Genomic DNA, 26,758 nt, shown 5'->3' on the forward strand with positions numbered 1-26,758 from the left:
CGGATTCTGTGTTTCCCTCACTCTCTGACCCTCCCCCGTTCATGCTCTGTCTCTCTCTGTCTCAAAAAAATAAACCTTAAAAAAAAAATTAAAAAAAAAAAGAAAAACTCATGTTTTTCTATACAAAGTAATGATCAGGTATTATCTGCATTGGTTCTCTGGTCTCCAGAAGGGTTTCATTACAAAAGTCAGAGCAGTTGGAATCCTCAACCCCACCTCCACCCCATCCTTAAAGCATAGAGAGAAATAAAGGTAATCAAATCTTCCACTTAAAATTTGCTTTTTTTTTTTTTGGTTTTTAAAATTTATTTATTTAAATTCAAGTTGGTTAACATATAGTATAATATTGGCTTCAGGAGTAGAACACACTGATTCATCACTTACTTATAACACCCAGTGTTCACCCCAACAAGTACCCTCCTTAGTGCCCATCACCCATTTAGCCCATCCCCCCCCCCATCCACCTCCCCTACAGCAACCCTCAGGTTGTTCTCTGTATTTAAGAGTCTCTTATGGTTTGCCTCCCTCTCTGTTTTTATCTTATTTTTCTTTCCCTTATGTTGATCTGTTGTGTTTCTTAAATTCCATAGATGAGTGAAATCATATACTTGTCTTTCTCTAATTTCGCTTAGCGTAATACCTTCCAGTTCCAACCACATTGTTGCAAATGGCAAGATTTCATTCTTTTTCATCGACGAGTAATATTCCATTGTATATATGTACCACATCTTTATTCATTCATCAGTCGATGGACATTTGGGTTCTTTCCATAGTTTGGCTATTGTTGATAGCACTGCTATAGACACTGGGGTCCATGTGCCCCTTTGAATTAGTGTTTTTGTAACCTTTGGATAAATACTTAGTAGTGCAATTGCTGCGTCATAGAGTAGTTCTATTTGTAGTTTTTTGAGGAACCTCCATATTGTTTTCCAGAGTGGCTGCCCCAGTTTGTATTCCCGCCAGCAGTGAAAAAGGGTTCTCCTTTCTCCACATCATTGCCAACATCTGTTGTTTCCTGAGTTGTTAATGTTAGCCATTCTGACAGGTGTGAGGTAACATCTCATTGTGGTTTTGATTTGTATTTCCCTGATGATGAGTGATGTTGAGCATCTTTGCACGTGTCTGTTAACCATCTGGACGTCTTCTTTGGAAAATGTTCATGTATTTTGCCCATTTCTTCACTGGATTATTTGCTTTTGGGGTGTTGAGTTTGATAAGTTCTTTATAGATTTTGGATACTAACCCTTTATCCAATATGTCATTTGCAAATTTCATTTGCTTTGATTTGTTCTCCAGAGCCCAGAATTTAAAGCTGGAGCTGATCATAATGTACCACCACTAGGATCCACAGTGAATGAGGTGGGGCTGCCCTGAACTGCCTTGCCTGGGGGCAACAGAAAGCCAGAGAATCCACCCACTGACAGGTTCCCCACAAGGGCCCAGGAGACACCCCTTTGCTAAAGAAGTAGGGGAATGTGCCTTGAAAATAGCCGGGCTTGAAAGTGTGACAATGTCCCCAGTCTTTGTGGCACAGGGTCTTACCTGGGAATCTTTAATAAAAGCACTGTTGCCTGGCTGCCAGCCCCAGACATCCAGACTTAATTGGAGTAGGGTGTGGCTTGGGCATCAGGGGTTTTAAAATTCTCCCAGATGATTCTAACCTGGGGTGAAGTTTGGGAACTACTGTAATAGGAGGTATCTGTTAGCATTGCTGGCAATCACTTTTCAGTGAATCAGTGTGTCAAAGCAATACATTGTGTAGCTTGAACTTACATAGTGTTGTCAGTTATATTTCAGTAAAGCGAGGAGGGCAGGGGGAAGGATGGGAGAATTCCAGGAGACAACGATTAACGTGGAAACTCAAGGCACAAAATGGCTAGTACTTCTACTGCCCAAGATGGACACTTCAGAAGGGGAGAATTTCGGAGACTGTTCTTTTGATAACAAACAGGAATGCTTACGATGAGTTCACAGGGAATCCAGATAAGAGTTTTATGGAGAGAGGTGCCTAGGTGGCTCAGTTAGTTGAGTATCTGACTTCGGCTCAGGTCATGATCTTGTAGTTTGTGAATTCGAGCCCCACATTGGGCTCTACGCTGACATCATGGAGTCTGGGATTCTCTCTCTCTCTCTCCCCATCCCTCCCTTACTCTCTCTCTCTCTCTCTCTCAAAATAAATAAATAAACATTTAAAAAAGAGTTTATGGAGAAAGTCAACTGAACAGACAACAGCAGTGGCATTAGACACTGGTCAGTAAATGCAGGTTGTGTAAAATAAGAACATTGCCCTGGGACAACCAGGTGAGGGCTGAGCACAGGTGTGCTAAGGATGAGGCAGCATCTTCAATAGTTCAAGGACAGGTGCAGAAGACAGCTGCTCCACATCTACCCTGGAGCTGGCCATTCAGAGCCCAGGACAACCAATGGTAAGCAACAACGTCACTGACCCAGGATTCCCCAAAGACCCTCACCGTGTGGTTGCCCATTGGCCAGGGAGCGGGCTCTGATTTTGGAGGAGAGTTGGTGAGTATTTTCTCTTGTTCCTAGATTTCGTCTCCTTTCTTTCTCTGGCACTGGTTAGGACTTATTCCTTGAGCTTGGCTCTGTGTGCCCACGCTCTCCATTTAGACTAGCCAGAGACCAAGAACCAAAGATATGCTTTGAAAGAATGAGGCGTCCCATTTCCCCATTTTGATAAAAGAATATTTTTCACGTTTGTTTGGGTTCCTTCAGTACGTTCCTTTAATCCTTCCCAGTCTCTAGGTCTAAAATAGAGTACAGAGTGGGGGGGTGCTGTGACTCTAAGTTCAAGATCAGCTGATGTCTGGACCAGGTCTTGTGGGAGCTCAGCGTTGTCACTGTGTTAATTATATGTTAATTATAATTAAGGTGCTAATTATATGTTAACCACACAGGGAAGGGTTACAGTTATTGAAGCGCTATACAGTCCTGAGGGTGTTGTCACATGGGGAAACTGAGTCACAGAGGAATAAATGGCTTTGCCTGGAGTAGCAAGGGCTGAATGAACATTCAAAACTGCATGTGATAGATCTCAAGCCCTGTGATCTTGCCCACTTCTATGGGATCATTCAAGACCCGGTGCAGAAAGCTATTGCAAGACATAGATAGAATAAAGGATAAAGACAAAGGGGAAGCTTTGGCTAGTCATTTATTTCCAGAAAATAATATTAACCACCAGTCTTACTCTACATCTTTCCAACCTACAACTCTGCCCTTTGTGGGAATAATGTCCTTACCTTCTCCCCAATCCCTCTTCAGCTTTCCAGGGGAAGGGGTCCATCTGCCTTCCCCAGGCCAGTCCCTCCACCTGTGCTTTCCTCCTACTCTGTTGGGTTTGATTATCAGCTCCCTCCTGGGATGTGTTGGAAGAGGTGGAGCATTATAATCAGATGTGCGTTAAAATGCTTTTTCCTAAAACACTCTGTAAAGTGAAGACAGTAACACTCTTCGTGTATCCACATTACTGATGGAAAGTATTAATGAGTTGCTGTAAGTTGCCTAAGAAGGGATTTAGAAAAGAGTAAGTACTCATTTAATTGTTTTGTTTCCTGCCTCTACTTTTACTTACTCTTCCCTCTGAGCATATAAACTTTGTCAAGCATCCCATCCTAAAAATAACCTTCCTGAGACCACTGAGACTTTTGTGACTTTTTACAGCCACGGTTCTCCTCTACTTGTTCCTTTGATTGCTTTGCACGATAAGGCAAACGTTCAATTCAAATCATGTCTATACCCATGTGCAGGTGTGGCCATCTGAAATTTATTCTCCTTTAAATGAGCTTCCCATATTCATTTAGTCACCACTTAACCGAATAGTTGGGAGATTGGGGTAGGGGGAGAGGGGTGTTTTGTTTTCCATCTCCACGTATCTAGGTTGTTTTATGTTGGAGGGGGAAAAATAGGAAATTTTAGTTTTAAATTTTTTTAGGTTTATTTATTTTGAAAGAGAAAGAGCAAGTTGGGGAGGGGCAGAGAGAGAGGGAGAAAGAGAGAATCCCAAGCAGGCTCTGTACTGTTGGCACAGAGCCCACAAACTGTGAGATCATGAATGGAGCCAAAACCAAGAGTCAGATGCTTAACCAACTGAGTCACCCAGGCACCCCAATGTTGAAGCTTTTTTTTTTAAGAGCATAAGTCAGTGGACTTTCTGCAAAGGGCTGATTGTTTTCAGTTTTGTGGGCCATTAGCACTCTGTCCCAACCACTCTACTTGCTTCTCCAGGCAGCTGGTCAGTCCATGATAATGGTCTGACTACCATCTCTGAACTGTTTTAAGATGTAATTCTCATAAACCAGACATTTGTGATCCCCTGTGTCCTATATCCTAGGGGGAAAACTTGTGCCCATGTAGACCGCTTCATCTCTGAAAGCGGTCTTTGAAATACTCTAGCTTAGGAAAACTACCATTTTGTCACAGTGGCATCTGTGTCCCCCTCTTTCACCAGCCCAGAGCCCTTCCTTCCACGTTTCCTTCCATGTACAGTAAAACCTTGGTTTGTGAGCTTAATTCATTCCAGAAATATGCCTGGGGGCGCCTGGGTGGCTCAGTCGGTTAAGCCTCCGACTTCAGCTCAGGTCACGATCTCACAGTATGTGGGTTCGAGCCCCACGTCGGGCTCTGGGCTGATGGCTCAGAGCCTGGAGCCTGCTTCCGATTCTGTGTCTCCCTCTCTCTCTGCCCCTCCCCGGTTCATGCTCTGTCTCTCTCTGTCTCAAAAACAAATAAATGGTTAAAAAAAAAAAAAAAAAAACAGAAATATGCCTGTAATCCAAAGCACTTGTATATCAAGGTGAATTTCAAGAAGCATTGGCTCAGTTGTGACCATGTGACCTTCAGCATCACGTACTACTCATACTGCAAGACAATTAAAATTTATTAGAAATGGTTGCTCTGGGACGACTGGGTGGCTCAGTCGGTTAAGCGTCCGACTTCGGCTCAGGTCATGATCTCACGGTCCGTGGGTTCAAGCCCTGCGTCAGGCTCTGTGCTGACAGCTCAGAGCCTGGAGCCTGTTTCAGATTCTGTGTCTCCCTCTTTCTCTGACCCTCCCCTGTTCATGCTCTCTGTCTCAAAAATAAATAAATGTTAAAAAAAAGAAACAAAAAAAAAAAAGAAATGCTTGCTCATCTTGTGGCACACTCACAGAACAAGTTCCTCTCAATCCAAGGTTTTAACTGTATTTTATAATCTTCAGTTTCTTTATCCTCCAGCTCTCTCATTGTAAATTGAAGTAATCTTAGTCACCACCCCCTCCTTAAAACTGCATGTAGAGAATGGCAGGGGAGCAGCAGAGAGAAACTACCAGAATCCAGTGTGTAAGTTAAGGGCACAGAGAGTAGATGCCCCATCTACCTAGGCAGCAACAACAAAACTCCGAGTTTGACCAGACATGTACCTTACAATCTGGCTACACCTTGGTGACATGCTTCCAGTACCAGGAAGGAGCTCGAGAGGACCTCACTGGGTATCTACAAATCAGACCTAGAAGCACAGCAAGTGTAGGAATATCCAGCACAGCTAACCTCCACTCTACTATGGCTCATGGGGAAAAAAATCAAGTTGTCGTCTACTTGAGCCCTCAAAGTTTTTTATTGCATGATATCCCTTTGATTGCTTTATTTTCCACCACAAACCAATGGCTGGGCAAGACCAGAACAGCCCCAAAATGCCCAACTGGTATTGGTTGTCCCTGTTTATAGAGGCCATATAATAATGGAAGAGGAGATTTGCTAGATTTAAGAATTCTTCCTGGAGCATTCCTAACAAGTACAAAATGTTTGTCACCACCGACCAGCCTAGACGATTCTGAGGAGAAATGCATGGCACAGGTCATGGACGTCCATGTACAGAACAAGCTGATGGAGGGGGTCAGGGGTGTAGAATCTGTTCTGATGGCCAAGGAGGTTGAGCATCTTGTCATGTGCTTATTTGCCAATTGTAGATCTTCTTTGGAGAAATGTCTATTCAGATCATTTGCCCATTTTTTAATCAGGTTGTTTATCTTTTTATTGTTATATTTTCTAGATAGAATATCCTTGTCAAATAAGATTTTCAAATGTTTACCCATTTATTGTTATACCACAACTCTTTACTATGTTTATGTAACTTCATATTACGTTAACAGACACAGAAGGAATCAACTGCTCTAAAAACTGTGTGACTGGGGCACCTGCCTGGCTCAGTTGGTAGAGCGTGCAACTCTTGATCTCAGGGCCATGAGTTCAAGCCCCACATTGGATGTAGAGCCTACTTTAAAAAAATAATAATAGGGGAGCCTGGGTGGCTCAGTTGAGGGTCTGATTTCGTCATGATTTCGAACTATGAGATCGTGGTGGGTTCGAGCCCCGTATTGGACTCTGTGCTGACAGCTCAGAGCCTGGAACCTGCTTCAGATTCTGTGTCTCCCTCTCTCTCTGCCCCTCCCCTGCTCATGCTGTCTCTGTCTGTCTCTCTGTCTCTCTGTCTCTCTCTGTCTGTCTCTCTCTCTCTCTCTCTCTCAAAAATAAACACAATAATAGTAATAAACAGTGTGACTAATTTTCAGTAAGTGGTGGTAACTTATTTGCCAGTTTTCATGAGTATAGCTACATTAGCCAAGAGCATCACTGATAAGTGTTTTGGGGTTTTTTATTGTTGATTTTAATTATTTTAATTCCAGTATAGTTAATATAAGTGTAATACTAGTTTCCGGTGTATCATATAGTGATTCAACAATTTCATACAACACCTAGTGCTTATCACATAAGTGCCCTCCTTAATACCCATCACCTGTTTGCCCATCACCCCCACCCATCTCCTCTCTTGTAGCCATCAGTGTGTTCTCTTAATATCCTTAAGAGTCTGTTTCTTGGTTTGCCTCTTTCTCTTTTTTCCTTTTCAATTGCTCATTTGTTTTTTGTTCCTTAAATTCCACATACAACTGAAATCATATGTTATTTGTTTTTCTCAGTCTGACATATTTCATTTAGCATAATGCTCTCTAGCTCCATCCATGGTGTTAAGTATCTCAAGATTTCGTCCTTTGTCATGGCTGAATAATATCCAAGTGTGTGTGTGTGTGTACATATACACACACCTTTACTCATTCATCTACGATGGACAGTTGAGTTGCTTCCATAATTTGGTTATTGTAGGTAATGCTGCAATAAACATACGGTGCACATATCCTTTCAAATTAGTGTTTATGTATTCTTTTAAGTGTTTTGAATCTGACCCTATGCTGGGTGGTGTTTTGGGAACTAGGGATAAGGGCAGCAAAACATCCCAGAGCTTATATTCTTGTAATGAGATAAACAGATATGAAGTCAAGTAATTTTAAGTCTATAAAGAATTGTTACCCATGAATGGGGCTTTTCTGTGTGTTTCACAAAAGGAACAGAGAATGTTGTTTCTAGTGAGTTAACTGAGGTTGGTTGTATGAACTTGAGAATTTGATGCAAGATCCTCTTTTGAATCTTACTACTCTTCCACAGGTATCATTTGCTCCATATTACCAAAGAATCCACTTTTCCATCAAAACCTGAGCTCTCAGCCTTGCACTAAGATGCGGGAAGCCAAACTACCCTCCTTTTCCAACTATGGACTGCAGTGGTGTTTCAAGCAGCTAGGAAAGGAAGAATTTCAGACATTTAAGGAATTGCTCATGGAAAATGCTTCAGAACTGGCAATGTGCTCTTTTCCGTGGGTTGAAGTAAACAGTGCCAATGTGGAACATCTAGCCTCCCTGTTGCATGAGCATTATAGAGAATCTCTTGCCTGGAAAATATCTATTCACATCTTTGAAAAGATGAACCTGTCCATACTCTCTGAGAAGGCAAGGAAAGAGATGAAAAGTGAGTAAGACTTGGGGCAAATCCGGGGGTAGGAGAGAAAGGAGATGACATCAAGCCCCCATGGGAATGGGGAAGGTATCCTTGATGTCTAATTGGGTCCATCTCCACAGCGTGAGTCTGAACTATGAGAAGTCACTCAATGGTCATCCTACCTGGCTGGAAATTAGAGTAGTCTCTCCCCTGTGAAACAGTGGAAGAGAAGAATTGAGTAGATAGACCCTCTACCTGGACAGAATTTGGTTGAAGTTAGTAGATAGGATTTGGAGTCCTAAGTGCTAAGCTTGAGCTCTGGACCTTCTACTTGTTCTGTGTGACTTTGAGCAAATCCCCTTTTACTCTGACCCTTGGATTCCACATCTTGGAACACTAATGCTTACATGTGCTGTTGCAAAGTTTCAACAACACAACGTATAGAAAGGGATCAACAAAGCTTCATTCACTTATTGAGAACACTATGGTGGATGCACAGCGGGTGTATCCCATATTTCTTGCCCCAGGCTGAAGGACTAAGGCTCAAGGAACTCTAAGGATTGATCTTGTCAGACTCTTGGTGCCCATATTATAGCAATGTATTCAGATCATATTGTGTGACTATCTTAGGGTATTTAGGAGAAAGGTAGAAAAAAATAATAGCCCTCCTTTATCAAGAGGAATTCTCTTCTTCAACTGTGGACACAAAACTTAGAAAAGAGTCCCAAGGGTGAGCAGTCAGATTGGCCCTAAATGCCTAGTGTAACTCTGCATCTATCTGAAGTTCAAAGGACTTTAAGAGAAGCTATCCTTTCAGAGCTTCAAAAAAGCCCTGTGTGGAAAACAAAAAAAGCCCTAATTGATTCACAGGAAATAAGGGCTCTAAAATTAAAATGATGGGTGATGTTTACTGAGTCAGTACTCTAGATAAGGCACTATGTTGAAACTGCCCTGTCATTGAGTCTCAAACCCACTCCATGAAATAGGTTCCCCATTGAAGAAGCTAAAATAGAGGTTCTATGACTAATGGATGAAGAAGATGTGGTTTATATATACCATGGAATATTTCTTGGCAATGAGAAAGAATGAAATCCTGGCCATTTGTAGCAACGTGGATGGAACTGGAGGGTATTATGCTAAGTGAAATAAGTCAGTCAGAGAAAGACAGATACCATATGTTTGCACTCATAGGTGGATCCTGAGAAACTTAACAGAAGACCATGGCGGAGGTAAAGGGGGAAAAAGTTACAGAGAGGGAGGGAGGCAAACCATTCGATTCTCTTAAATACTGAGAACAAACTGAGGGTTGATGGGGGGTGGAGGAGAGGGGAAACTTGTTGATGGACACTGAGGAGGGCACCTGTTGAGCACTGGGTGTTGTATGGAAACCAATTTGACAATAAATTTCATATTAAATAAATATAATTTATTGTCAAATTGGTTTCCATACAACACCCAGTGCTCATCCCAACAGGTGCCCTCCTCAATACCCATCACCCACCCTCTCCTCCCTCCTACCCCCCAACCACCCTCAGTTTGGTCTCAGTTTTTAAGAGTCTCTTATGTTTTGGCTCCCTCCCTCTCTATATAAAAAATAAAATAAAATAGAGTTTCTACCAAGTTCTACAACATGACCCAGTTCATGAGCTTACAGGTGACAAAGACAGGACTCATTATTTAACATATCTTTAAATCTCTGGCATGTGACCCATGAGAATTCATAGTTTCCAGTGCAGCAAGGAAGAGGAATAAACGGGTGATTTTTTTTTTAATGGTGTAGAAAAAGGAGAGGTTCCTATTCCAGACCAGAGGAAAGTGAAGGACAGAATCACTTCCTAGAAGAAGTGAAGTTCAGGCTGAAACAAATATGAAGAAAAGAAGCTAGCCAAGCCAACTGGGCATGATTAGAGAAGCACATAGCACATGATGAGCAGAAGACAGGAGCATCATGAAGCCTTTAACAAAGAGCTTGGCTAGAGCATGAAGAACTTGAGGGAACAAGACAAGAGATAAATATGGGGAAGTGGACTACAAGTTGGACAACACAGCATCTTGAAAATAATTTTAATAGCAAAGAATAAGCCATTCGTTTGAAAGGGGATGGAGTAAAAATAATCCAATTGACATTTCATCATTGTTGCTGAAGTGTTTTGTGGTCCAGACAGAATAAATGAATAGGTGTGGGGAGACCAGTTAAGAGGCCATTCTGGCATCCCCTGGGAGAAATAAAGGTGTCTTGGGCCAGGGTGGCAGTGGCCATTAGAGAAAGGAGAAATTCAATTGAAGATGTTTCAAAAGCAGACACAACAGTTTTGTAGGACTAAATGCAGAGAGAGAATATGCTATCATGGATGACACCCGTGTTTCTGGCATGAGACTGGGTGCATGGGGTTCCATTACCTCATCCCAAGAAACATTGGAAGAGTTGTTTTGCAGCAAGTAGACAGGAGAAGGAGTAAACAATGTTAGAACTGATGAGCTGGACACCTCTATTTGGATAATTCACAGGTCCCTAGTGAGTAGTTAACTAACTAGTTTGAAGTTCAAGAGAGGTGTTCAGGATGACTCTTGAAGATAAATTCTTGATAGCCACCATAAACTGCCTTGTTATGTTAATTACCCAAGGCCTTACAGGAAAACTGGGACTGGAATTTACAAATTCAAAATCAGAGCTGTCTTTGCAACAAGTCTCTGTTGCTTTGCTGTGCTGGTGGCACTTGAGGATCTGACTCCATTGTCTCTGATACCAGTTAGTCGTGGAATAAACTGAGATCTGAGACTTGTCTTGGTTCCCCTCAGTATTTAGTAATGGAAAATCTCATCCCTAGTCTTGGAAATTGCTGACTTTATTAGAGACTATTATTTCATCTACTCTCCGTTGCAGGATATTCACTGGCTGAAATGCCAGAAAATTCTACAATGAAGAATGACCAAGAACTGAGCATGAAAGAAGTACCAGGTCAGTATGGGCATGGTGGGAAAATGGATACGTCTCAAGCCACATGGTGATGAGTTAGTGGCACATCTGGGACTTGAACCATTACTCCTGATAGTCCAGTGTTCTTTCTGTTCTGTCAGGTGGTTGTAAGGGTTCTGAGGATCTGGTAATCATGGTCTTTTTTTTTTTTTTTTTTTAATTTTTCAAAAGATTTATTTTTTTAGTTTTTTAATCTATTTTTTAAGTTTTATTCTTTTAAATTTACATCCAAATTAGTTAGCATATAGTGAAACAATGATTTCAGGAGTAGATTCCTTAATGCCCCTTGCCCATTTAGCCCATCCCCCCTCCCACAACCCCTCCAGCAACCCTTAGTTTGTTCTCCATATTTATGAGTCTCTTCTGTTTTGTCCCCCTCCCTGTTTTTATATTATTTTTGTTTCCCTTCCCTTATGTTCATCTGTTTTGTCTCTTAACGTCCTCATATGAGTGAAGTCATATGATTTTTGTCTTTCTCTGACTAATTTCACTTAGCATGACACCCTCCAGTTCCATCCACATAGTTGCAAATGGCAAGATTTCACTCTTTTTGATTGCCGAGTAATACTCCAGTGTGTGTGTGTGTGTGTGTGTGTGTGTGTGTGTGTACACACTCACCACATCTTCTTTTTTTTTTTTTTTTTTTTTTTTTTTATTTTTTTTATTTTTGGGACAGAGAGTGACAGAGCATGAACGGGGGAGGGGCAGAGAGAGAGGGAGACACAGAATCGGAAACAGGCTCCAGGCTCCGAGCCATCAGCCCAGAGCCTGATGCGGGGCTCGAACTCACGGACCGCGAGATCGTGACCTGGCTGAAGTCGGACGCTTAACCGACTGCGCCACCCAGGCGCCCCTTTTTTTTTTTTTTTTTTTTTTTTTTACACCACATCTTCTTTATCCATTCATCCATCGATGGACATTTGGGCTCTTTCCATACTTTGGCTATTGTTGATAGTGCTGCTATAAACATGGGGGTGCATGTGTCCCTTTGAAACAGCACACCTGGATCCTGTAGATAAATGCCTAGTAGTGCAATTGCTGGGTCGTAGGGTAGTTCTATTTTCAGTTTTTTGAGGAACCTCCATACTGTTTTCCAGAGTGGCTGCACCAGCTTGCATTCCCATCATGGTCTTTCTTATTCTGAGTCCAAAGAGCTCTGTGATCTTAAAGCTTTCTTACAACTATTTGAGTTTCCATCTTCAGTTTGGATAACTCCATGACCCCACCAGGACAAGCTTCACCTAATAATCTCTTTTGGAGGCTTTGGTGAGGAGAACCAGATAACATGAAACCATGTTCAATACAAGTCCCCAAATATTTGAGTACTGGTGATATGCCAGGCACCGCTCTGTGACTTGTGATACATCCACGGACAAAGTACATGCAAATCCCCGGCATTCATGAAGTTTACACTTCAGTGGAGGAAAAAGGAGACCAACAAAAGGACTCAAAGCAGTGATGCCAAAACATACAGGGAAAGATGTAGGCTTATATAGACAGCATGCTTTCCCCCACTGTTACCCACACTACCACTTATATATTGCTAATCTTCTAGCAGTCAGCATTGACCATGAAGTCTAACACCTCAAAAGAATCAGGACCAACCTCCTATTGAAGCAGCTTTGTTCAGACTGTGGGCAGGAAAATCCCTTTCAAAACTAAAGTCTGAGGAACTGATGAGTCACAGAGTTTCAGAATCCCAGAGGGCATAAATTATCCCAATTTTAATATAAATCTAGGCTTAACAGGGGGAGTCCCACATATTCTCTTTCGAGGGATAAAATCGTATCTTACTGGGTTTAAAGATTACTAAGTAGTGATTTAGCGATATGAAACAGAGACACCGACTGACTAATCTTGGCAGTAGGATCAAAATGGACAAAAGCTGGGGTCTTCTAAGCCACATTGGGAAACCCCTCTAAATTACCATTGTGCACAAGAACTACCACTTGTTGAGACCTTACGGGTTAAGCATGGTGCCACGTGCTTCAATCTCCTAGATCTCCACAGGACTTCGTGTGGTAGTAACTGTAATTCCAATCATCTGGTAACAAAACTGAAGATCCAGAGGCTAAGCTGTATACTTAAACCCTACACATGTCGACACTCTAACCACTGCTCTATCTCCATGCTGTAAGTTTTAGTTTGTTGTTCCATTTTCACGTTGTGTCTTATGGGCTAACATGTGGCATGTCTTAGAGAAAGTTCTATGCGTGCTTCAGAAGACCATGTAATCTGCTGTTATTGGTGTTCTTGGTGTTCTATATATCTACCTCCTCTGTTTTTTTATTTCAGTAAATGGGACTGCTATCCACCTGCTTATTCATTCCAAAAGCCTACTCGCTTTTTAGTCTGACTGACTGATTCTTTTCTTTCTCCACCTTCATCCAATGAATCAAAATCCTATGAGATGCACATCTAGAGTATAATCCATTTCTATGTTTTTCTACCCATACCCTGTATATGAGAATCATTTCCTTCGAATTTCTTATCCGTTTCCACTCTGGTTGTATGCAATCCATTTTCCATACAATAATAACCAAGGTGATCTTTTAGAAATTTACATCTGAAAACTTGACTCGTCTGCTTTAAAATGCTCAAATGGTTTTGTTACATTTGTGATAATTTATTGCATTTTTTTTTATAATTTGCAAGATTAACACCACCCTTTTGACTATTCCTTAAATACCGTAAGTCATTCCCATATCACCTATGTCAAATATGTACTTAGCCACATTAGGAAACTATTTTTAATAAGTAGATATAATGGTTATTCTCAGCAAGTAGTAGCTATTATACCCCAGAGACCGTGCTATTCCTCTACCAAAACACCTGATTTAATTTTCAGAGCAACTCCACAACGTAGGAGGTATTATCCTAGCTCTACAGATGAACCCACAGAAGCATGTTAGACCAGCAAGTTGACTAAGACCTCATAAGCAGGAAGGGACAGAATTCCCATTTAAATCCTATGTCTGACTCCAGACCCTTGGTTCTTAACCACCAGATTTTATCCACCATTTTAATGACTTGCCAAAAGGTCTCCAAAGAATTAAAAGCAGAATTGAGACCAGAACTTCCTATCTCCTGATTTTGAATCAAGTGCTCATTTTACATACACTTAGCATCTCTAGCGGAGCCAGTGGCTGCCATGTTCCAAACTGGTCCTGAGATGTGGGTCTGTGCCTTCTCTAATTCAGATATTCACATAGCAATGGGGGAATTTATACAATGAGATACCACCTCACGCCAGTCAGAGTGGCTAAAATGAACAAATCAGGAGACTATAGATGCTGGAGAGGATGTGGAGAAATGGGAACCCTCTTGCACTGTTGGTGGGAATGCAAACTGGTGCAGCCACTCTGGAAAACAGTGGGGAGGTTCCTCAAAAAATTAAAAATAGATCTACCCTATGACCCAGCAATAGCACTACTAGGAATTTACCCAAGGGATACAGGAGTGCTGATGCAGAGGGGCACTTGTACCCCAACGTTTATAGCAGCTCTTTCAACAATAGCCAAACTATGGAAAGAGCCTAAATGTCCATCAACTGATGGATAAAGAAGATGTGGTTTACACATACAATGAAATGCTACTTGGCAATGAGAAAGAATGAAATCTGGCCATTTGCAGCAACGTGGATGGAACTGGAGGATATGCTAAGTGAAATAAGCCAGGCAGAGAAATGCAGATACCTTATGTTTTTCACTCATATGTGGATATTGACAAACTTAACAGAAGACCATGGGGGAGGGGAAGTGGGGAAAAAAAGTTACAGAGAGGGAAGGAGGCAAACCATAAGAGATTCTTAAAAACTGAGAATAAACTGAGGGTGTGTGGGAGGAAGGGGAAAGTGGGTGACGGGGATTGAGGAGGACACCTGTTGAGATGAGCACTGGGTGTTGTATGGAAACCAATTTGACAATTATATTTAAAAATAAAAGAATGGGGGAGTTTATTCTTCCTTCTCTCTTTTGCAGAAATTTCACAAGCTATAGAACAAGATGGTGCCACAGCAGCAGAGATGAAAGAACAAGGTAAAGAAATCTGATTCGCTGTGGGGGTTTTTTTTGGTTTGCTTTTTTTTTTTTTTTTTTTTTTTTTTTTTTTTTTGGCCATCCTGGAATGGAGTTTGGCTGGCAGAGGAGTCCACTTTCCCATTGCTCATCTGCATTTGTCTCTGGTACATCAGTCTCCTCCCCCAAGAGCTCCTAGAATGAATCATCATCAAAGGCATCACATATGTCCCCTGTGATCATCTACAGTTACTTTGTATGAAGACACATTCCAAAGACCTAGGATTCTGGGGAAGTTGGGCATGAAGCATAAGCTCGTTTGACAGGTGCTAAATATAGACAAGAGTAATCAAGCACTTTGTTCAGAAGTACTTGGCTAGTGGTGACCTCTTTTCCCAAGTCCTTCTGTCAACCTTTATTTTGTGAATACCTACCATTTGAAGAACTGACAGGAACATAGTGGTAAAATATATATACATATGGCCATATAGAGTTATATGGCCATACTAAACAAAACAAAATACAAAATGATGAGATCCCAGGTGCCATGTTTGTATGAAACAGCAATTGACCAGTCAAGGAAGTGACAGCAGACTTCTCTGAGGAATATTACTTGAGGCTTTTTTCTTTTCTTTTCTTTTCTCTTTTCTTTTCTCTTTTCTTTTCTTTTCTCTTTTCTTTTTTCTTTTCTTTTCTTTTCAAGTTTATTTTGAGAGTGAGCGAGAGAAATCACGGGAGGGGCAGAGAGAGAAGGAATGAGAGAATCCCAAACAGGCTCCTCGCTGCCAGCACAGAGCCCGATTTGGGGCTTGATCTCACAAAGCCTGACATCATGATCTGAGGCAAAATCAAGAGTCAGTTGCCCAACCAACTGAGCTACCAGGAACTCCACTTGAGACTTTTTGTTGAGCTATAATCAATGTACCAAAAAGCTCACCCTTTTAAAGTGTACGATTCAGTGTTTCTTTGCATGTTCACGATGTTGTGCAAATAATCACCATTATGTTATTCCAGAGCATTTTCCTCTTCCCAAAAGAAACCCCAAACCCATTATCACTCTATATCTCTTCTTCTCCAAGTCCTATGAAACCACTAATATACTTTCTGCCTCTATGAATTGGCCTATTCTGGACTTCTATGTATGTATACCATACATATAAATGGTATCCTACAAGCGTGGTCTTTCATGACTGGCCTCTTTCATTTAGCATAATGTTTTCTATATTCATGTTGTAGCGCATACCAGCACTTAGCTCGTTTCTACTGCTGACTAATATCCTGTTGTGTAGATAGACCACCTTTTCTTTATCTGTTCATCAGACAATGGACATTGGGTTGTCTCTACTTCTTAGCTATTGTGAATAAAGCCACTATGAATATTCATGTACAAGGAAGTGTTGATGGACAGAAGTGATTTGACTTATGAGGTATTTGATAAAAGTTGGTGTTTGGGATTTCTGGGGAAAAAGTGTCAGGTGTAGTTCCTGCCTTTCCACTAGACAGCCTGATGGATGGTGATGCCAGGAATCAGTGATTTATTTGACTTTCAAGCTGGACTTTTATTCCACCTCTGTGACGTAACCTATGTTAGCCTTAATCTTTCACTAGACAAATGCTTGAAGACCCGGAATTGCCAGTGTTGTCCATTTTCAGTTGAGATGAGTGGTAATAAATGCCAATATTGACGACCTCTCTAGAATACTTGCCACGGGCCAGGTGCTATTCTCCATGTCTTATGATTATGTCATAGCATCCTACACAAGTCTCTTAAGGGAGGTATTAATATCCCCATTTTGCAGATGAACAAACCACCATAAGAGTGAGATGGGGCTAAAATTAGGTTTATGGAGAAAGCATTGAGGCAAACATCTGTTCCAAAGTAAGTCCACAAACAGAAGCTTTTGTCTAATTGCCACTTACAGGAAACTTATGAGGAGTTTCTTGTTGGAGGTAAAACATGAGTTTTTGACGCACTGAGTTTGAGGTCCCTGTGACCCTCTGAGGTGGTGAGTTGGACACATGAGCCTAGGATCTCAGGGAAGAAGTCAGCACCATTGAAGGAGATTTGGAACTATTGGTCACAGATGCAATACTTGAGTCCATGGGAGAAGAGGTGGCCAAGGGCGACCCAAATTCAACGCAGACGTACCTCCTTGGGGCTTCCTTCTCTCTTTGAAAACCTATAGCCCAGGAGCATAGTCTGTCCTTTGAGGATAATGCATCAGTCTGAGCTCAGCAAATAGAGGTTGTTCAGACCTCAAGGTCTGCTTCCTGCAGTTTTTTTTTTTATTTTTTTAATGTTTGTTTATTTTTGAAGGAGAGACAGCATGAGCAGAGGAAGGGCAGAGAGAGGGAGACACAGAATCCAAAGCAGGCTCCAAGCTCTGTGCTTTCAGCATAGAGGCCGACATGGGGCTCGAACTCATGAGCCATGAGATCATGACCTGAGCCGAAGTCGGACACCTAACCAACTGAGCCATCCAGGCACCCCTGCTTCCTATAGTTTTAATATAGGTGTCTTAATACCTTTCCCTATACAGAATAAGGGAGCTTAAGATTTAGAACTTCTGGGTAGATATTTTATGTAAAGATAGTCATTGCCTTATACACTTGTACAGAGAGGATCTTGTCATCTTTTAAAAAAAAAAATTTGTTTAATGTTTATTTATTTTTGAGATAGAGAGAGACAGAGCATGAATGGGGGAGGGTCAGAGAAAGAGGGAGACCCAGAATCTGAAACAGGCTCCAGGCACTGAGCTGTCAGCACAGAGCCCGACGCGGGGCTCAAACTCACGGATCGCAAGATCATGACCTGAGCCAAAGTCGGATGCTTAACCGACTGAGCCACCCAGGCCCCCCGGATCTTGTCATCTTTTTAAAAAATATATAATAGTATTACCAGCAAATGTAAGGACCCTGGCTTAGAGGAGGTTTTTTTTTTTTTTCATGTTATTGAGTACCTGTCAGACGTCAGAGGCTGTTGAAGAGTCTGGAGGTATGCAGATAAAGTGCTTTCATGGAACTTCCATCACAAGCTAGGGACTAGGCAAAAACCAGATGCATAAAATAACTGCCATTTGTGACAAGAGCTGGGATAAAAATAAAATCAGATAATGCGAAAGAACTATGGTTTGTAACGACAATAGTGGCCACTGATTGTTTTTGCCAGGCCCTGTGCCAATAAATTTTGAAGGCACATTCTGTCTTAAGTATTTATTCCAACACTTCAAGAGGATGTTAATCTCCTCTCAGAGGTGGGGAAACTGAGGCTCAGAAATTGACACCATACAAGAGAGCCTGGAATTTCAAGCAGGATCTGTCTGACTTCAGGGCCATGTCTGCCTCTTTGTGGCAGAGCAGGTTTTCCCATTGCATGGAGGTGTTTCTCCACAGCAGCCCAGAGCTGCCAGAGATCCATGCCTGTTGCAAGCCCAGAAATCAGTGCCGATGCACATACATCCTCAGCTCCCCTAAGCTTCTCTGCCTTTCATAGACTGCATAGTAGTGTTTGGCATAGATTATTCGTTTAACAAATACTTGAGTGTCTACAGGGTGTCAGGCATCATTCTAATAAAGATACAACAGTAAATAACAAAGTCCCTGCACAGAGTCTACTGAGGGGAGACAGACAAGAAACAAACAAAAATGTAATGTGTCAGGTATTAAGTGCTGAACAAAAAGACGGGACTAAAGGGACAAGTAGAGGTATTTTGTAGGATGTTCATACACTTTAAGGAATTGACCTTTGCATGAAGGATGGAGGTTGTTATCAGCCCATTGCTAGGAAGAAACAAAAGAACCATGTACACATACATGCTCTAACTTAGGATCCATTGATTCTAGGTCCAGGGGTTTGGGGACTTGTGTTTTGCTTTTTCCTGAAATCCAGACTTTCTTCTAACTTTGTTTCCTGTTTTTTCTTCTCCCTTCCCCTGTCCAACTTGGGCTGTGGAGGTAATACAGGGGACTACAAGAGTCACGTGATGACAAAATTTGCTACGAAGCTGGACGCACACCATGGTGTTGACAACTTTGCCTTTGACTGTCCAGAAATGCAAATACTGTTTGATGCTTTTAATCCAGACCAGAGGGGCTTCCGGCCTCACACTGTGGTTTTGCATGGGAAATCGGGAATTGGGAAATCAGCTTTGGCCAGAAAGGTCCTGCTGTACTGGGCGCGAGGTGAACTCTACCAGGAAATGTTCTCCTATGTCTTCTTCCTCCATGCCAGAGAAATGCCGTGGATGAGGGAGGTCAGTTTTGCAGAGCTAATTTGCAGGGAGTGGCCACACTCACAGGTTCCGGTGACGGAGATCATGTCCCAACCAGAAAGGCTTTTGTTTGTTGTTGATGGTTTCAATGACCTGGAATTTGCCTTCAAAGATGCTGACTTGGGTCTCTGTGAAGACTGGGGAGACAAGCAACCCATGTCCGTTCTGATGCACAGTCTGCTGAAGAAAGTCCTGCTCCCTGAGGCCTCCCTGATGATCACCGTCAGAGACACGGGCATAGAAAAGCTCAAATCCATGGTCCTGTCACCCCGTTACCTGTTAGTCAGGGGCATCTCCGTGGAGAAAAGGGTTCAGTTGCTCCTTAAGCACATGAAGAATGAGCATCAGAAGACAAAAGTCTTGAACTCGGTGGTGGACAACCACCCGCTGTTTAACGAGTGCCAGGTCCCCATCTTGGGGTGGCTCACCTGCGAGGCTCTGAATCTGCATGAGGCGTCGGGAAAGAGCCTTCCTCCTTCCTGCCAGACCCTCACGGGCTTGTACACCACCTTTCTGTTCCATCGTCTCACTCCCCGAGACCCATCCCAGCGCTGTCTCAGCCGGGAAGAGAGAGCCACCTTGAAGAGCCTGTGCCGCATGGCGGTGCAGGGAGTGTGGAACATGAAGTTTGTGTTTTACGGAGATGACCTGAGTGTTCACGGACTCAGGGAGTCTGAGCTCTCCGCTCTGTTTCACATGAATGTCCTCCTCCGAGACAATGGCCACGAAAGGTGCTACACGTTCCTGCACCCCAGCATCCAGGAGTTCTGTGCTGCCCTGCACTACGTTCTAGAAGGACTGGAGATGGAGTGGGATCCCTACCCTGTGTTCATGGAGAACATAAGGAGCTTGATGGAGCTCAGACAAATCAGCTCCAATGCTCACTTGCTCCAGATGAAGCGTTTCTTGTTTGGCCTCATGAGCAAAGAGGTGATGGGGACCCTGGAAGTCCTGCTTGGATGTCCAGTCCCCCTGGTGGTGAGGCAGGGGCTTCTGGGCTGGATCTCCCTGCTGGGTCAGCAGCCCAGCACCCCCTCCCCTCTGGACTTCCTGGACTCCTTCTACTGTCTTTTTGAGACTCAAGATGAAGACTTTGTTTGCTTGGCACTGAACAGCTTCCAAGAAGTGTGGCTTCCAATGAACCGGAGAATGGATGTACTGGTGTCCTCCTTCTGCCTCCGGCATTGCCAGTATTTGCGGAAAATTCGGATGGATGTGCAGGAGAGCCTCTCAAAGGATGAGTTCACTGAGGCGCAGCCCCTGAGTCCCCAAGGGTGAGTCCTTCACTTGTGCCATTTTCTTCTTCTTATTATTATTATTAATGTTTGTTATTTACTTTTGAGAAAGAGAGAGAGAGACAGAGTGGAAGCGGGGGAGGAACAGAGAGAGAGGGAGACACAGAATCGGAAGCAGGCTCCAGGCTCTGAGCTGTCAGCACAGAACCCGACGCGGGGCCTGAACTCACGAGCTATGAGTCATGACCTGAGCCAAAGTCGGATGCTTAACCGACTGAGCCACCCAGGCGCCCCTGGATTTCCTGTTTTTCAAGCTGAGTAATACTCCCTGGTGTGCGTGCGTGCGTGTGGGTGTGTCACATTTTCCTAATCCGTTCATCCGTCAGCAGACATTTAGGCCGTTTCCGTATCTCGGCTGCTGTGAAGATAGCACAAATGCCTCTTCAGGGTGCTGCCTTCAATTCCTGAGTGTAAGTGGGCCTCCTGGAGCATCGAGTAGTTCTGCTTCTAACTTTCTGAGGAACATCCTTGTGAACCGCACCTTTTCCCGTTCCAGGGGGAGTTGGGATCTAAGGGCATATCTGACCATAGAGCTGGTGGCTCCAGGTCCCCTCCGCATACCCCCCTGGGGTGTCGGAATGTTCCGGAAGCAGGGTGGGTAGGCGAGCACTCACGCAAAGCACAAGGCGACAACGCTAAATGGGCCTCAGACCCTCGGAAGCCATCCGAGTCTTACCGTGATGGACGGGTCTCTTCTGACCCTGTTGTGACACCTGCTTGCGCTAAACTCCATCCCGTGGAAGCAAATGCTTCTTTCCTTCTCCAACGTAGGAAGCCGGCGAGGCGCCTTGCTGATGAGTGGTGGGGAGACCTCTGCTTCGTGCTCAGCACCCACCCAAGCCTGCGGCAGCTCGACCTGAGTGGCAGCATCCTGAGTGAAGGGGCCATGAAGACCCTCTGTGCCACGCTGAGGCAGCCAACCTGTAAAATACAGAATCTGATGTAAGGGTCCATGCCCCTTGGCGTGACTGTGTCACAGCTCTCCTCTCCCACCTATGAGAAAAGACCAATCTAAGAATGTAATCAGAGAGGATAAGTCCTGCAGAAGTTACAGGAACCGGGTCACCAGAAGCACACAAGGGGGGAGTAACTAGAGACCCTGTCAGGCAGATTCACTCAGCCTGGGTATTGAAGGATGAATAGGAGTTGGTTACTAGGGGCAAAGGTGAGGGGAGCTCATTTCAGGCAAGTGGGTAGAGGAAGATCAGAGAGGCTTTCCGTCAGTTCTTAATGCTTTTACGTTTGTTAATAAGGTAACAAATATTTGAACAGCTCGTAGGTTCCTGGGTCTGTGGTAGACCCCAGGGTGCTCACCAAGCACCTGGGGCACGAGACGACAATGCTAGTTCTACTGCGGACAGAGTCTATTCCAGACTCTTCCTTCCAAGCAAAGCACAGGTGACCCCCAGACCGGAGCAAGTCAACTTCTGCACGCATTTTCCCCTTCTTGCCTCTATCTCCTCCCTAAGTAGTTTCCTTAAGCTGGGCTGTGCCAGGGAGGCAGGCGATGCCAGAGTACTGACAGTGCCCTGTTCACCTCCGTCCTATGCCAGACTCCTCTGCCAGCCTTATCTTAGCATTTTCCCTGGACACCCCTTCCCGCTAAGCAGTCCCTGCTCTCCGCTCTTGCCCGTGATGTCCTAGAGTTCCTGTCATCACGATATCTGTAATTCAGCAGGAATACATCGAAATGGTAACGGGATTCGGGCACTACAAGGGTCTTAGGTAAATCCTTTGCCTCCTCTCCTATTTCTCTAATTAACTACTTTCACATCTCCTGAACTTTCCATGCAACTATATGCATATATTGGCAAATGACTTTTTTTTTTTTAAACCAAAGTTAACACCTTAGACTCCTTTTTGCAACATATAACTTCTCTGTTCAGCTTGAACTTGATCATATCTGTTTGCAGTTCTGTTGGTTTTTTTTTTTTAAGATTTTATTTTTAAGTGCCCTCTACACTCAGCGTGGGCCTTGAATGCACAACCCCAAGATCAAGAGTCACGTGTTCCCGGCTACTGAGTCAGCCAGGTGCCCCTGTAGCTCTGTTCTCAATGGACCGTCCTGAATTTCATTCTTCAGCATAGCTGTCTTGTTCAGCTCTTCACTGAGTGTCCCCCCACGAGATTAAGCTCCGTGAGAACGTGCAATATTAGCATCATTTAATACTGTGCCCACTGCCTCCTGCATCATAGAGGTTCAAGTATTTGTTGCTTTAAAAATTTTTTTAACGCTTATTTATTATTGAGAGACAGAGAGAAACAGAGCATGAGCAGGGGAGGGGTAGACAGAGGGGGAGACACAGAATCTGAAGCAGGCTCCAGGCTCTGAGCTGTCAGCACAGAGACCAATGCAGGGCTCAAACTCACAAACCTCAAGATCATGACCTGAGCCAAAGTCGGTCACCTAACCAACTGAGCTACCCAGGCGCTCAAGTATTTGTTGCTTTAAAATTGAATAAATTAGGGGCACCTGGCTGGCTCAGTCAGTGGAGTGTGTGACTCTTAATCTCAGGGTTATGGGTTTATGCCCCACATGGGGTGGAGAGATTAAATTTTTTTTTGATCTTTAAAATTAGGGGCACCCGGGTGGCTCAGTCGGTTGAGCGTCCGACTTCGGCTCAGGTCATGATCCCTTGGTCCGTGAGTTCGAGCCCCACGTCAGGCTCTGTGCTGACAGCTTGGAGCCTGGAGCCTGCTTCCGATTCTCTGTCTCCCTCTTTCTCTGCCCCTCCCCTGCTCACGCTCTGTCTCTCTCTTCAAAAATAAACATTAAAAAATAATGCAAATAGTGAGAGATAAGAGAGTTGTAATACAAGAAGAGGAACAAGGGAAAATTGAGCTATAACTGTCACTTATGTCTGATGCATCGTTGTCTTTTCTCTCTTCGGTAGATTTAAAGGTACACAGGTTACCCTTGGTCTTCATCATCTCTGGACGACTCTCATTTCCAACCGTAATATTAAATACCTGAGCTTGGAAAGCACCCACCTGAGGGAAGAAGATCTCATGATGGCGTGCAAAGCGTTAAGACACCCAAACTGTTTGCTGGAGTCTTTGAGGTAAGTTCTGGGGATGGCTTTTGCTTTTTTTATTTTGGTTTTGCCAATGTTGTCTTTACCTTTTTTTTTTTTTTTTAATGTTTATTTTGAGAGAGACAGTGTGAGCAGGGGAGGGGCAGCGAGAGGGAGAGAGAGAGAGAGAGAGAGGGAGGGAGGGAGGCAGGGAGGGAGGGGGGGAGAGAGAGAGAGAGAGAGAGAGAGAGAGAGAGAGAGAGAGAGAGAACATCCCAAGCAGGCTCCATGCCATTAGCACAGGGCCCACCGTGGGGCTCGATCTCACAAATCATGAGATCATGACCTGAACCGAAACCAAGAGTCGTTCGCTGAACTGACAGCCATCCGGGTGCCCCTGCTTTTTTTTTTTTTTTTTTTTAAATAATTGTTCACAGCAAGTTGCAAAACTAGTAGGAAGACTGCACGATCTGGAGGTGGATGGTATGGATGCTTGTGTAGCACCGTGGATGTACTTAATGCCACACACCTGTACAAACTTTGTGAGGCATATTTCCCCACAATAAAAAGGTAACTTTCAGTGCTTCACAAAGATAATCCAATTTGGGGCAACTGGATGACTCGGTTGGTTGAGCACTCAACTTGAGCTCAGGTCACGATCCTGTGATTGTTGAGGCCAAGCCCCAAGTCAGAGCCTGCGCTGACACTGCGGAACCTGCTTGGGATTCTTTGTCTCCCTCTCTCTGACCCTCCCCTGCTGGTGCACTGTGTCCGTCTCCCTCAAAATAAATAAATAAACTTTAAAAAAATTAATTAGATGACAGGAACCCTTGAGCCAATTTCTCATTGTTGTATCTTCCATAACTAACAGTGTGATGTCAAACCCAGGGATGCTGACACAGTGACCAACGTGTGTATGTCGTTTTGTGTCAATTTGTGAAGCGTGCAGATTTGTAAAACCACGCCGTACCCAAGATCCAGAAGTGCCATCAACCCCGTTCCCTTTTGCAACCACACCATCCGTAATCGTACAGTATGTCACTGCCCTGTGACTGGACTGTTTTCAATCAGCCAATTCTTCCCGATCCAGCATCCATGCTGGTTCCTTTTTAGTGCTGAGTACTTCCTATCTGGTAGCACGGTACAGAACAGTTAGGTAACCGTTCAACTACCCGGGGACGTTCTGTTCATTTCCAGTTTGGGGGCTGGTACCACAGTTTTGTAAATCCTGGGCGTGTGTTTTGTGGATTAGATTAACTTGGTCAAAAGACACCGCTACTTGGGATGCTTATGAGACGCTGAGGGAGCAAACTTGCAAAGCTGTACACAAATAGGTCCTATAGACCTAACGCACAGTGTAATAATCATAGACAACAAGGTTGTATTACAAACATCAAAACTGCGAAGATACTAGATCTGAATCATTCCCACCCCCAAAAAAGAAATAATGGTGCTCACTAATGCTTACAATGGCAATCCTACTGCAGTACATAAATGTTTCAAATCAGCATGTTTATGCCTTAAACTTACCCAATGTTACGTGTCAGATGTATTTCAACGTTTTTTTAAGTGCAAACGTATAAAACATTGGCTGGCGATCATTGATCTGCATAAAAGAATGCTGGAGAGAGTGGTGGCCAGGTTGGGCGGGGTGGGGCAGGCACAGGTAAGTAAAGTTGGGAGACTGGCTTACTCAGAAGAGGTGACATTCAAGAGACCCGAATGGAAAAACTGAACCACATAAAGACGTGGGGTTGGAGGTGGGGGTGGGGGGATGTTGCAAGCAGAAGAAATAGCAAATGCTCAGACCCTGAGTCTGGAGCAAACAGTGTCCAAAAATCAGCAAAAAGGCCAGCGTGGCTGGCATGCAGGGAAACGGGTTGCTTTATGGGCAGAGACGAGACTGTGTTTCATGTTGCCTGTTTCTGCAGGTTGGATCACTGTGGATTAACCCCCACCTGTTGCATGGTGATCTCCCAAATCCTTCTTACGTCCATCAGCCTAAAATCTCTGAGCCTGGTAGGAAATAAGATGACAGCCCAGGGCATAAAGCCCCTCTGTCATGCCCTGATTGCCTCACAGTGCACCCTGCAGAAGCTGATGTGAGTTGAACTTCTTTTCACCCGGGCTATTTCCTCTTAACTGAGACGGTCCAAGCGATGGGGAAGGAATTAGCTGATGCCTAAGCCAAGGGTTGGAATGGTAGTTGTGACCCCATGGGAGTGCCCCAATACTGAGGATAAAAAAAAAAAAAAACACCCAGTAAATAACATCCATGCCTTCGCCACTAAACTCTGAACCAATATGAAAGTCTAGGGGAGAGGCCAAGCTCATAGGACCAGCGAGTGAAACGGTGGTTGCCAGGGGCTGTTGGCTGGGGACCAAAGGGGAGAGGTTGGTTAAACACAAGTAAGTTCTGGGGAACTAACATACAGCATTCAGCTTAGAGTTAGCAATGCTGTGTTCCCTACTGGCAAGTTTCACCCATGCCGAAATCCTGGAGAGTCTTAGGCTTGTGGCTGGAGCCACCATCTACGGTGTCTTTGAACACCAGCCTCTGTGCTGGATGTTCTCTTCTCATTAATCCCGTCTTCACAAACAACTGCCAGGGAGGAATTATTTTCATCCCGTTTGCTGATAAGGAAAAGAGAATCCAGAAGAAGGGAAATCTCTTGTCTAAGGTCACGTGGGGAATAAAAGGCAAAGCCAGAACATGAGCTCTGGTTGGATACCTAAGGGACTAACCTATTACTTGGAAATTTCCCCCTCGAAGACCTGCCATCTGGGCAAAGTTGTTTCCCTCACCACTCTCAAAGCATGCCGTGGCAATAACCTCCCTCTTTCATGGGGAGTTTGGTGGCTAAAGTCGTACCAAAAAAAGGAAAACTAAGTGGCACAAAGTACCCTTCAAAGTCCTGAGTGGGATTCGGGGTGGGGGGGTGGGGGCAGAGAATCACATGAGAAGCCAACACGTCTTCTCTTCCTCGGTCTGTAAGGGAGGGGGAAAAAAACTTTACCTCTATCCTCTTGGGTGCGATGTCTGAGGTCTGCAAATTAAACTGATGATTGACAGGGGAAAGTACCGACCAGTTTTATTGGTGGTACTTCTTTTTGAATGTGCCTGGGGGCTTCACAGAAAAGATGTGAGGAACCCAAAGGAGCGGGCAGACTTGAGCTTATATATCATTATAACAACGTATGATAAGTAGTGGAAGAGTAACTAGATAAAAGGGGTATGGAGCTTCTAGGAACTGATAAATTGTGGGTAGGTGACTAAGAAGTATATGGGGGGGACCTAACGGTAGATAAAGTTTATAGGATAAGTCACCTCAATGTCATGCCCATCTTTGGTGACAAGTGTC

The 26,758-nt window shown here is 43.8% G+C and overlaps 2 protein-coding genes across 6 annotated transcripts in view; one reads left to right on the forward strand and one right to left on the reverse strand.

Moving 5' to 3' along the window:
- NLRP13 (NLR family pyrin domain containing 13) overlaps positions 1-26,758 on the reverse strand; it is a 103,409-nt gene that overhangs the window by 66,904 nt on the left and 9,747 nt on the right. For all 5 annotated transcript variants that reach the window (XR_008423384.1, XR_008423383.1, XM_019439159.2 and 2 more), the window contains exon 2: positions 21,059-21,303. The gene's annotated coding sequence lies outside the window, so the exon portion shown is untranslated. The remainder of the gene's footprint in view (positions 1-21,058; positions 21,304-26,758) is intronic.
- Positions 7,550-26,758, forward strand: part of NLRP5 (NLR family pyrin domain containing 5) — a 33,341-nt gene continuing 14,132 nt past the window's right edge. Inside the window, exons 1-7 of the mRNA XM_053906475.1 lie at positions 7,550-7,853; positions 10,708-10,782; positions 12,801-12,933; positions 18,706-20,361; positions 21,154-21,324; positions 23,277-23,444; positions 25,328-25,498. Of these exons, the coding sequence (XP_053762450.1) occupies positions 7,565-7,853; positions 10,708-10,782; positions 12,801-12,933; positions 18,706-20,361; positions 21,154-21,324; positions 23,277-23,444; positions 25,328-25,498 (2,663 nt within the window). The 5' untranslated portion in view covers positions 7,550-7,564. The remainder of the gene's footprint in view (positions 7,854-10,707; positions 10,783-12,800; positions 12,934-18,705; positions 20,362-21,153; positions 21,325-23,276; positions 23,445-25,327; positions 25,499-26,758) is intronic.

Source organism: Panthera pardus, unplaced genomic scaffold (genome assembly GCF_024362965.1).
Source record: "Panthera pardus isolate Hobbes unplaced genomic scaffold, ASM2436296v1 HiC_scaffold_18, whole genome shotgun sequence".
Lineage (NCBI taxonomy): Eukaryota > Metazoa > Chordata > Mammalia > Carnivora > Felidae > Panthera > Panthera pardus.